The sequence below is a fragment of the Sardina pilchardus genome, chromosome 16 (assembly GCF_963854185.1).
Source record: "Sardina pilchardus chromosome 16, fSarPil1.1, whole genome shotgun sequence".
Taxonomy (NCBI): Eukaryota; Metazoa; Chordata; class Actinopteri; order Clupeiformes; family Clupeidae; genus Sardina; species Sardina pilchardus.
This window is the reverse complement of record NC_085009.1, coordinates 15,783,327-15,795,045: the sequence shown is the minus strand read 5'-3', so window position 1 is coordinate 15,795,045 and position 11,719 is coordinate 15,783,327. Positions and strand designations below refer to the sequence as shown.

General features: G+C 40.1%; 1 protein-coding gene across 1 annotated transcript; it reads right to left on the bottom strand.

Annotated features, from left to right (window-relative positions):
* Window positions 1–7,814: 7,814 nt before the first annotated feature.
* LOC134060078 (xenoxin-1-like) lies at window positions 7,815–10,473 on the bottom strand. Its single transcript, XM_062516672.1, has 3 exons — window positions 10,348–10,473; window positions 8,705–8,788; window positions 7,815–8,607 (listed from the first exon to the last, which is right to left on the bottom strand). The coding sequence occupies exons 1-3, from the start codon at window positions 10,403–10,405 to the stop codon at window positions 8,441–8,443; spliced, it is 309 nt and encodes a 102-aa protein (XP_062372656.1). The 5' UTR covers window positions 10,406–10,473; the 3' UTR covers window positions 7,815–8,440.
* Between the last annotated feature and the right edge of the window lie 1,246 nt (window positions 10,474–11,719).

Below are 11,719 nucleotides of genomic sequence, written 5' to 3'. Positions count from 1 at the left end.
GTTGATCACATGATAAAAATGTTTGTGTACATAACGTAATCTTTGAAAAGATCGTTTAACTGAAAAGTGTCTCAATTGACCCGGCTCTCCCCTATTATTCATCTCCGTAATACAAGTATGGATTGACAAACAAATTAACAATGAACAGAGGTGGGCACAAATACATCAAAAAACTATTTTGTTACAAACTACAAATACTGGCTCATAAAATGTAACAAAATGAAATACAAAATACTGATGTGAAAAATATGTTTAATCAAAATACAAGTAATTAGTAATTTGATGTAACCGGGTCGTATTTTGAGGTTATTTCATTTGTAAGTTTACAAGTGTGTGTCTCCTTTAAATGCCAGAAAACTACAGTGATGTCATGATGTAGTTCCCTAATGGGTTTTGTAGTGATTTCTGGGTAGATTCAGAAGAGCGGGAACGAGAGAAATGAGACAATGAGGCTGGCTGGCACGAAATAGAGAATAATCGTCGCCAATAGTGTGTTTTGAAGCTGTATCCGGAGCTCCGTAATATTGTGATTTTGAGACTGAATCCTGAACCCTGTATCGCGTTGAGAACATTCTCCAATGCAGTGATTCATATGAAGTCGTAAGTGTTTGATGTCTCGTTGCTCTATGTTCAAGCATAGTATTAGGCTATGTAACGTTAATGGTATTAGCTTGATGTAATGTGTATTCATGATTTAATGGTATTAGCTTGATGTAATGTGTATTCATGATTTTTTTGTGTATTTCTCTCATTGTAGTATCACCGCTACCGTTTTATGCCATAGAGATTTACACTGTATCACCGTGCTGCGCTCGTTTATTGTGTTGTAGTTGTAGGCTATAACTTTTTGATACGCCATCTTGAAGTGACTTTGGCGAGGCTATTGACTAGCACTGTTACGTTATTGAAGCACCAGTTGCTAAAGATTGTTTTGTTCTCTTTTCTTACACCTGCCCAAATAATAGTTTATTTTGGGGTTGTTTTTGTACTGAATCAGATAGAGAGCTACAAAGCTTAACTATTTTTGTTTTTTGTACATCTTTTCCAAAGAATATTTCTTTGCATATCCTATAAAGAACCCTAAATATATCTTTGTTGGTTTTGTGTGTTTTATTCCCCGCCAACATTGAAAATACACAAATACACACACAACAATCATATACCAACTTTCAAAAGAAACTCAAAGGCATATGGTTGAAAATGTACCCCCAAGAGACAAGAAACACTATTTTCTGACATGGCAGAGGGCTATAAATTCTGTATATTGGTGCTCCTATGAAGCAGATCTGGTAAACTGAATTAATCAGCATCCTATATCAATGTACTGTAGGCTAAATGATGATTGAACTGATATTAAGTAGGCTTTGCAACAGTGGAATCAAAAACTGTGGTGGAAAAACTTGCACCAACCAGTTTACTGTAAGACCAAATTGCCACTCTGAAAACCACATGCTAAGACGAAAGTAGCCGTTGAACTGTCAATAGGCCTACCTCAGAGTGACACAGCCTGACTAAGTCCATAAGCCAATGCAACACTGAGCAGTTGAGTGAATGTATATTTTGCAGAATGTTTTATTATTTAACCCAACTTGAGCAAAATCTGAGGCTTGAGCCAACTTTCACACACTACATGCTCAGTGTCTATTTCACAATGTTGTTTCCTGCTCAGTAGTAGGTCTTATTGAATATTTACTATCCACCATCATTTTCTGTCACCGATGAAAGTGCATATTCCCGTTTAGAAATACGTGTTCTGTGCATGTCCATCGCTTCAATGTTGTTGATGTATGTTCAGTTGAACTGCAATTATTTATTAACCTGACTCCATTTATGGTATTAAAGCTATAGCCACGGCACGTTGTTAGCTATGAAATATCACTTAACAGTAAATAATATGTATCGCCACGGCCAGGGGCGGAGTGGGACACAAAAATCCACCGGGAATATTCTGACCACACCGGCCCCCTACCGAACCAAAAAAATGCCAGCACCACGCATTCTTACATCTCTACCTTGCCCTCTCCTTGGGCCTGCTCCTGCACCTCCTGCTGCACCTCTCACTGCTTCTCTAACTGTTCATGCACCTCCTACTGCACCTCTCACTGCATCTCTCACTGGGTGTGCTCTTCTCCCTGGGCCCCTTGTTCTTACTCTTCCTCATCCATATATTACAGTATTTGTCTTTTTCTGTTTCTGTTTCCAAAAACATCACCTCCTCCTTCAAGTGTAAATGTAATAGGGAGAAATAACCCCTGCCACTGAGTCTAAGACGGACTGGAATCAGCTGTGGTTGGCCCCATACCCAACATAAATCATCCTTGTGCCAATTATTCAATTGTTTGTTTATTATCAGCTGAGATATATTGTTTTTGAACTGATACCATTGCAGAAGCAGACGTTAAGGTTTGGAATATTGTTTTAATTGTGGGGTGTTGTGTGTTAACATCTGTAAATAATAGAAAAACGATCCATAATTTTGTTAAGAGGTATAACTTGTCTGTTAAGAAAATGTAAGGATGGTTCACTGCCTACATATTGTGCGAAAACGACATGAAATGTGTGAATGGTATGGCCACAAAAGACGGATGCTGTGCTAGTTGGGAGACTTAGAGTTTTGAAAATGTGACAACTGTTTGGACAATTCACGCTATGTTAGCCACTGAAAAAAACTGTAGGCTAAGCCATTGATTCGTTTGAAATGTAAATGAGTTAACTAGCTTGTGATATTTTCCGTCTAGCAATTAGGAATGAGCGAGCACGTGACAATTTGGGAGGGGGCTGAGCCTATCCTCCATCTTGGAAGGGTGTATCATTGGTTGCCAGGGGCAACGCCTTCCGAAGAGTCGCGTTTAGAGACTCATCAAAACTGTAGTCTAGATTCTTGTCTACAAGGACCGTACAAGGACAAGCTTATACCAAGCGCAAAGCAGCGATATTTGGAGAAGCTCTCCAGCATCCAAGTTACTACACTATGCAAGAGTTCAAAAGCCACAAGTCGTTAGAAAGTTATGAGACTTTCTGCTGTGGTTGGGTGCAGGATCTACAAGCCTCGAGGGGCCGGATTCACGAAGCCTTTTTAAGACAAATATACTTCCTAAGTGGTGCTTTCTTCTTATCTTTTGTCTTAAAAGCAAATTTAAGAAGATTTGATATTCATGAATAAAGACTTAAGAACAAATGGTATTCTTGAAAACAAAGATCTTAAATGTAGGCTTAATTTTCCTCGCAACTTTAAGACAACCCTGCACCTGTCTTAAAAACGTTACAGTGTAAAGTCGGGCCTCTTATAGTCATAAATATAAACACATTTACCAGTTTTAGACAGCTCGTTTGAAATATCAGCCTTTATTATGTGTACTCACGATATATGAGCCAAACATTTATTGCTAATTTTAGCTTGCTGCTATTGTTTTCGGTAGCTCAGTCCTCTGAAAACTCGCATAGCTGCTAGACCGAAGGGTTCCTGCCAGCATTCGGCGCACGTCGACGTCAGAGTAGAACACGTTTCATTTCTTAAATATCTAAAGTCCATGGAAATGGCAGTATTATCTAGTAAAAACGGCAAATTCCAAGAAAGAAAAGCGTTTCAAAGTTAAGATAACCGGGAGTGCCTGAAGGCATGACTTTTCCTCTTAGCAACGGTTGCCACTTGTAAACAAAACTCTACCGTATGATCGCGTTTAGTGTACGAATGGTGCAGGGCATTCTTATCTAGCTAAGTTCTTAAGTGGGAAAACAAAGAAGAGGTACGGGGGCAGTTCTTCACACAGCAGTGATTTCCAATCATTGTCAAGTTGTGCGGAATTAGAACCTACCGGGTTAACAACCAGGGGCGGAGTGGGACACAAAAATCCACCGGGAATATTCTGACCACACCGGCCCCCTACCGAACCAAAAAAATGCCAGCACCACGCATTCTTACATCTCTACCTTGCCCTCTCCTTGGGCCTGCTCCTGCACCTCCTGCTGCACCTCTCACTGCTTCTCTAACTGTTCATGCACCTCCTACTGCACCTCTCACTGCATCTCTCACTGGGTGTGCTCTTCTCCCTGGGCCCCTTGTTCTTACTCTTCCTCATCCATATATTACAGTATTTGTCTTTTTCTGTTTCTGTTTCCAAAAACATCACCTCCTCCTTCAAGTGTAAATGTAATAGGGAGAAATAACCCCTGCCACTGAGTCTAAGACGGACTGGAATCAGCTGTGGTTGGCCCCATACCCAACATAAATCATCCTTGTGCCAATTATTCAATTGTTTGTTTATTATCAGCTGAGATATATTGTTTTTGAACTGATACCATTGCAGAAGCAGACGTTAAGGTTTGGAATATTGTTTTAATTGTGGGGTGTTGTGTGTTAACATCTGTAAATAATAGAAAAACGATCCATAATTTTGTTAAGAGGTATAACTTGTCTGTTAAGAAAATGTAAGGATGGTTCACTGCCTACATATTGTGCGAAAACGACATGAAATGTGTGAATGGTATGGCCACAAAAGACGGATGCTGTGCTAGTTGGGAGACTTAGAGTTTTGAAAATGTGACAACTGTTTGGACAATTCACGCTATGTTAGCCACTGAAAAAAACTGTAGGCTAAGCCATTGATTCGTTTGAAATGTAAATGAGTTAACTAGCTTGTGATATTTTCCGTCTAGCAATTAGGAATGAGCGAGCACGTGACAATTTGGGAGGGGGCTGAGCCTATCCTCCATCTTGGAAGGGTGTATCATTGGTTGCCAGGGGCAACGCCTTCCGAAGAGTCGCGTTTAGAGACTCATCAAAACTGTAGTCTAGATTCTTGTCTACAAGGACCGTACAAGGACAAGCTTATACCAAGCGCAAAGCAGCGATATTTGGAGAAGCTCTCCAGCATCCAAGTTACTACACTATGCAAGAGTTCAAAAGCCACAAGTCGTTAGAAAGTTATGAGACTTTCTGCTGTGGTTGGGTGCAGGATCTACAAGCCTCGAGGGGCCGGATTCACGAAGCCTTTTTAAGACAAATATACTTCCTAAGTGGTGCTTTCTTCTTATCTTTTGTCTTAAAAGCAAATTTAAGAAGATTTGATATTCATGAATAAAGACTTAAGAACAAATGGTATTCTTGAAAACAAAGATCTTAAATGTAGGCTTAATTTTCCTCGCAACTTTAAGACAACCCTGCACCTGTCTTAAAAACGTTACAGTGTAAAGTCGGGCCTCTTATAGTCATAAATATAAACACATTTACCAGTTTTAGACAGCTCGTTTGAAATATCAGCCTTTATTATGTGTACTCACGATATATGAGCCAAACATTTATTGCTAATTTTAGCTTGCTGCTATTGTTTTCGGTAGCTCAGTCCTCTGAAAACTCGCATAGCTGCTAGACCGAAGGGTTCCTGCCAGCATTCGGCGCACGTCGACGTCAGAGTAGAACACGTTTCATTTCTTAAATATCTAAAGTCCATGGAAATGGCAGTATTATCTAGTAAAAACGGCAAATTCCAAGAAAGAAAAGCGTTTCAAAGTTAAGATAACCGGGAGTGCCTGAAGGCATGACTTTTCCTCTTAGCAACGGTTGCCACTTGTAAACAAAACTCTACCGTATGATCGCGTTTAGTGTACGAATGGTGCAGGGCATTCTTATCTAGCTAAGTTCTTAAGTGGGAAAACAAAGAAGAGGTACGGGGGCAGTTCTTCACACAGCAGTGATTTCCAATCATTGTCAAGTTGTGCGGAATTAGAACCTACCGGGTTAACAACACACAACCTTAAACAATTCTTTGCCGCCCGGTATCAGGACCACCCTTCCAACCAGGGGAGGAGCTCCGTTTGGAGGAGCTCGGCTCACGGCTGTGACGACACATTCTTATTCCTAATAGTAACGTAGTTGAGCTTTGTGTCAGTGTTTTTCATTCTGTCAAATTTACCTGCACTCGTTGATGGCTGTGGACTTGGCTACGGATAAATCTGTTTTGAGCATTTAGATGCATGCTCCTCCAGCAGTCCCTTCTTCTTAACTCTGCCCTTTTCAGTCCCCTCTTTCTCGTCTTTCCTCTTCTTGCCTTCCATATTAATCACGCAAGCACCTGCTAATCCGTTCACTAGGCCTATCAAAACGCTACGTTCACTAATACAGGCTAAAGGGCCATGCCATTAAAGGAGGGGCCGCTCATCTATCCCCCTACATTTCTGTAATAGACTTGACCTAGCAAACGTATTTGCGATTCCCAGGAGGCTTTGCTGTTCTATTTTGAATTTATTTGTGACCAAAAGAGTTAAATAACACTTTAATAATATATTAACAATTAAATCAAAACACCCAAAGGCTACATAGCCTACTAATGCACTGATGAGAGAGAACTGAGATGAATAGGCCTGTAATTAATATGTAAGGTAACCATGACTAAGGTATATATCGCAACTGAATGGTTTATATAGTGGTTGGCTTCCTTAGTTTGACAATTGAACTTTGGGTGACTTCTTAGGGGACTGAAGTTCGACTAATAATCTTTCATGATAGTATAAAAATGCAGGGCTACTAGCGGCCGTTCAGGCCCGTCATGGGCCAAATCAAATGCAATGTAGGCAGGCCGGCCGGCCTGTCGGGAAATGTCCCGAATCTCCCGATTACCACTCCGCCCCTGTTAACAACACACAACCTTAAACAATTCTTTGCCGCCCGGTATCAGGACCACCCTTCCAACCAGGGGAGGAGCTCCGTTTGGAGGAGCTCGGCTCACGGCTGTGACGACACATTCTTATTCCTAATAGTAACGTAGTTGAGCTTTGTGTCAGTGTTTTTCATTCTGTCAAATTTACCTGCACTCGTTGATGGCTGTGGACTTGGCTACGGATAAATCTGTTTTGAGCATTTAGATGCATGCTCCTCCAGCAGTCCCTTCTTCTTAACTCTGCCCTTTTCAGTCCCCTCTTTCTCGTCTTTCCTCTTCTTGCCTTCCATATTAATCACGCAAGCACCTGCTAATCCGTTCACTAGGCCTATCAAAACGCTACGTTCACTAATACAGGCTAAAGGGCCATGCCATTAAAGGAGGGGCCGCTCATCTATCCCCCTACATTTCTGTAATAGACTTGACCTAGCAAACGTATTTGCGATTCCCAGGAGGCTTTGCTGTTCTATTTTGAATTTATTTGTGACCAAAAGAGTTAAATAACACTTTAATAATATATTAACAATTAAATCAAAACACCCAAAGGCTACATAGCCTACTAATGCACTGATGAGAGAGAACTGAGATGAATAGGCCTGTAATTAATATGTAAGGTAACCATGACTAAGGTATATATCGCAACTGAATGGTTTATATAGTGGTTGGCTTCCTTAGTTTGACAATTGAACTTTGGGTGACTTCTTAGGGGACTGAAGTTCGACTAATAATCTTTCATGATAGTATAAAAATGCAGGGCTACTAGCGGCCGTTCAGGCCCGTCATGGGCCAAATCAAATGCAATGTAGGCAGGCCGGCCGGCCTGTCGGGAAATGTCCCGAATCTCCCGATTACCACTCCGCCCCTGGCCACGGCCTATTTGTTAATCATAAAGAATCCAACCCGACACCTTTAACAGTATTCCTCAGTTCAGGGACTTTTGGCGCAAGATATTTGCAGTCCATCAGAGTACAGGTTTCAAAATACTGGCTACTGTTGACATTACAAAAAACGCATAGACTTTTATGTTTCAGTTTTACAGGTATTTGCATGCAAAACATGCAATTCAGCATTTCTACACTAAATGTCTTGATTGGGAACTGTATGTCCACATGTAATGTTCACATTCAAAAGCATTCCAGTAGGCTACAGGCTATCATAGAACTGAAAAAAGTTTTGTATTGCTTACAGTGAACAAAATATCCATGAAATACAAGAGCATTCTGAACAAAAGGCATAAAATGGCATATCTCACACTGAAGAAGGGTATCAACCCGAAACATCTGTGAGGCGATTAAAAAAGTAAAAAGAAACTGTTGAGTGCTTGCTTTATTTATTTTCAAAGTTTTTGATTTAGTATCAAGTAAGTTTTAAGCACCCAGTTGAAGCACTAAGGTGTTGAGCGCGCTTCTTTACTTCAACATCAAACAGGCCAATTCAAAACCAAACAGGACATATACTGACCATTTATACAGTACATCACTTCAGAAATTAGATTGTTTAATGCAAGTTTAAAAAAAAAAGAAAAAAAATGAAACCATGTGTTAACCACATGTAATCCACAGTTCCCAGTAACCCAATAAATCAGAATCATGCTTTAATCGTAAAGAAGAATGAAGAGAAAAAAAAATGCATTTCCACGCATAGATTGCAAAATCAATGAACCTCCATAGCCAAAGAAATGTTGCAAAGTCGATGTATTAACCCTGGTTATAGATGGGAAATGACTGATCAGCAGTGCATGGGGGCCAGAGGTGAGGAGGATGGAGGATGCAGCCGCTGACAGCTCAGGAGAGCAGGAAGATGGAGGCCAACGGCACCAGCAGAAGCAGGAAGCTCTTCCCAATGGTTCCAGCACCGTTACACAAATCCCCCTCACAGCACCATGTATTAGGTGTTTTGACATCGCACAAAGCTTTTGTGGTGCAGGATTTAGTGATCATACCTGCGATATCTGAGGAACAAGAAAGAGATATGACAACATGTGTTTGCTGTGAACTCACAGTGAAAGAGAAATGGTGTAACATGGCAGTGTAGTGGCAACGACTCACTCATTTTCAAACAGCGATCAGCTGGTGGAGTACAGGTCTCAGTACATTGGCTCCCAGCATCACAAGTGTAACACTTAAGGGAATCTGAGAACAAACAAAGAGAATCAGTGAGGAAAACTGGACAGTAATGTGATAGAAAGAACATGCCAAAAAGAGCATAAAGATAGCTTAACCATGGGCGGCGCGTAATGGAGGCTTGGGAAGGCCCACATTTTATGCTGGAAAGTTGTGAAAATAATGTGTGAATATTATTATTATAGATGATTTCAGAATGAACCTGCGGACAGTTCTCAGATCATTATCACCAGGCGCGCCTGCAGCAGGTGTACAGTACATCCGTGCGCACTGTACTCACCATCAGGCTACTCAATAACGAGAGAAAATTTCCTGTGTGTGTGTGTGTGTGTGTGTGTGTGTGTGTGTGTGTGTGTGTGTATTCACACTAAATTGGCCTACTGTACCATGCCTCAGCATCCCATTAGCTGATAAAAATGTTTTTACTTTTTTATCTTAAGTAAAGTCAGTCAACTCAACACATTATCAAACTTATCTTAATGCAGAGCTATATTCACGCGCACACATTTTGTTTGAGCAGGAGAGGTTATGCACGCAGGCGCGCAACTACAGTAAGCTGCTTGTTTTCCTTTAATTACTCGGATATCTACAGTACGGTTATCAGCACACAATGTGAAGCTAATTCATTAACTCAAAACTCATCATGGATATCGCAAGTTCTTTTAAACAAAGAAAACAGAAAGGATGGAGGATGGAGGATGGAGGCAGCAAAGCTAGTTATTCCAGAGGAGCAATAATAAGGATATTGTCAGAACGTTCACTGTAAAAAAAATCCTGTTGTTTTTACGGAAAAAAACTGGCAACTGTGGTTGCCAGAACAATACTGTAAAAAACACATCAAACCGTAAACATACTTACGGTGTAACATGTGCATTTAACATTATAAACATGTTTATTTAACATTGGATTTCAGCGATATTGACATCATTATTACACTAAAGTGAACAAGTTTGTGGAGTAAGTTTAACATTTTAAACATGTGAATTCACCATTGGGATTCAGTGATATTTACATCAGTGCTATGCTAAACTGTAAATAAAATCCTGTCGTTTTTACAGAATAATACTGGCAACTCTGGTTGCCAGAGTAATTCTGTTAAAAATACACTGCGACTGTAATCACCTTTACAGAGCAGTATGTAAGTTTTACATTTTAAACTGGTATATTTAACATAAGTATTGGAACCCCATATGACCCTGTATTTTAAGGAAAAACATTCATTTATTTACTTAACATTATGCATTCACAAAGACAATTGGTGTCCTTAAAGGTAGGGCTGCTGTTGTCCAAATAGGTCACTGTTAGACGTTGTTGTTGTAGGCTATTATTGCATGTGGATGTTGTTATGCTATGGCTACTTTTTTGCTGACCAATGCACGAACCTAAAACCGAGAAACTGACAAATATTGTCCAATATTAATAAATATTAATAAATAAATCATTATTATCATCATTATTATTATTTATAAAGAAAATATCATTTACTATTATTTATATTGATCAGTATTATATTTGCATGCATTTGAACATATTGTTGGTAATACATTCAACGGTTAATGTTAAGTTACCTGTAATGGACAGCATGCTGACCAGAATGACCATGATGAGGGTAATCTTCAGAGACATCTTGACGTGGATCAACAAACAGTGAAGTGATGAATGTTGTGTGCTTGGTTATATATGTCATGAGACGTGGGCTGGAATTGGAGGAGGAGAAGACGCTTGAAAAGACGCTTAAAGAGAAACTATGCAGGATTCATCTCTGGTTTCGGTTTTCGTTTTCACTCGTTTTATGCTTGCATATTTCTCTGCAGAGCTTCCCCTATAGATTTAGCGTGTATATTTATTCATAGGCTGTATGTATATAAATAAATTGCAAGCGTTGTCCTTCTTGTTCCTTACGCGTCTCAGACTTCCAGATGTAAACAAGGAGGGATCGCCTCCTGCACAAACTGCAAGGTTGCAATAGCGGATAGGGACACTGGGGGCGGGAGGAAATATGACTGTTTTTGATAAAACTGGTCAGTCAAGCAAAACAACTATTTCTAAGCGATTTTATGACTATGGAAAAGTTGTATAGGGTCTCTTTAACTCTGTGCAATGCCGCTGCTGGCCATTTGGGTGCCAGAACTGCATAACATTTTATAAATGGTGCACTTTCATTTGAAGGGCATTACAGTTTTTCTCAATTGTTTACACACAATTTCTGGTACTTGAGACACAATTCCAATAATATGTAGCTCATGCACCAACCTCCTGAACCGATTCTGCTGAACTATAAGCACAATTTCTGCTTTACACTCAAATTGCCGTTCTAAAACACACTGTTTTCAAAGCACTACACACAATTCTCTGCATTTGACACAATTTTCATGAAGAAAATGTCCTCTCACAAGGAACACACTGCCATTCAAATTCTAAAGCTAACTGCCTTGCCATGCACACTGACTCATCACATGGGCAAACACCTGTCACACAGTTTTACAATTATCAATCACAGCTTCGGTATACAGTAGTAGTACAGGCAGAGGCAGAGCCAGAGCCAGAGGAGTGAGAGTAAGAGGAGGAGGACAGGGAGGCCAAGAACTGTAATCTCCGATGAGATCCGAGCCACTAGAACATTGCAGTGCTGCGCATCAATACAGTACAGTACTGTACAGTACAAGCTCAATGAGCACAGTAGTACAGTATTGCCTGTGGGCTGTTCTGTAGGACTGTAAAAATAAAGTACTGTAGGTTTCAAGTATTTGGGGAAAGTATTCCTACTTTGTATTCCTACACAGTTTACATTATTTTACTATTTGTTTGGCAGCTGAAGGATTACCAACACAAGGCTTCTGTCTCCTGAACAGGAAACTGAAATCATGAGCATTGTCCTAGAAGAAAACGCCATAACATTACGGGGCAAATACAAAGAAAAATGATAGGAAACAATGAGAT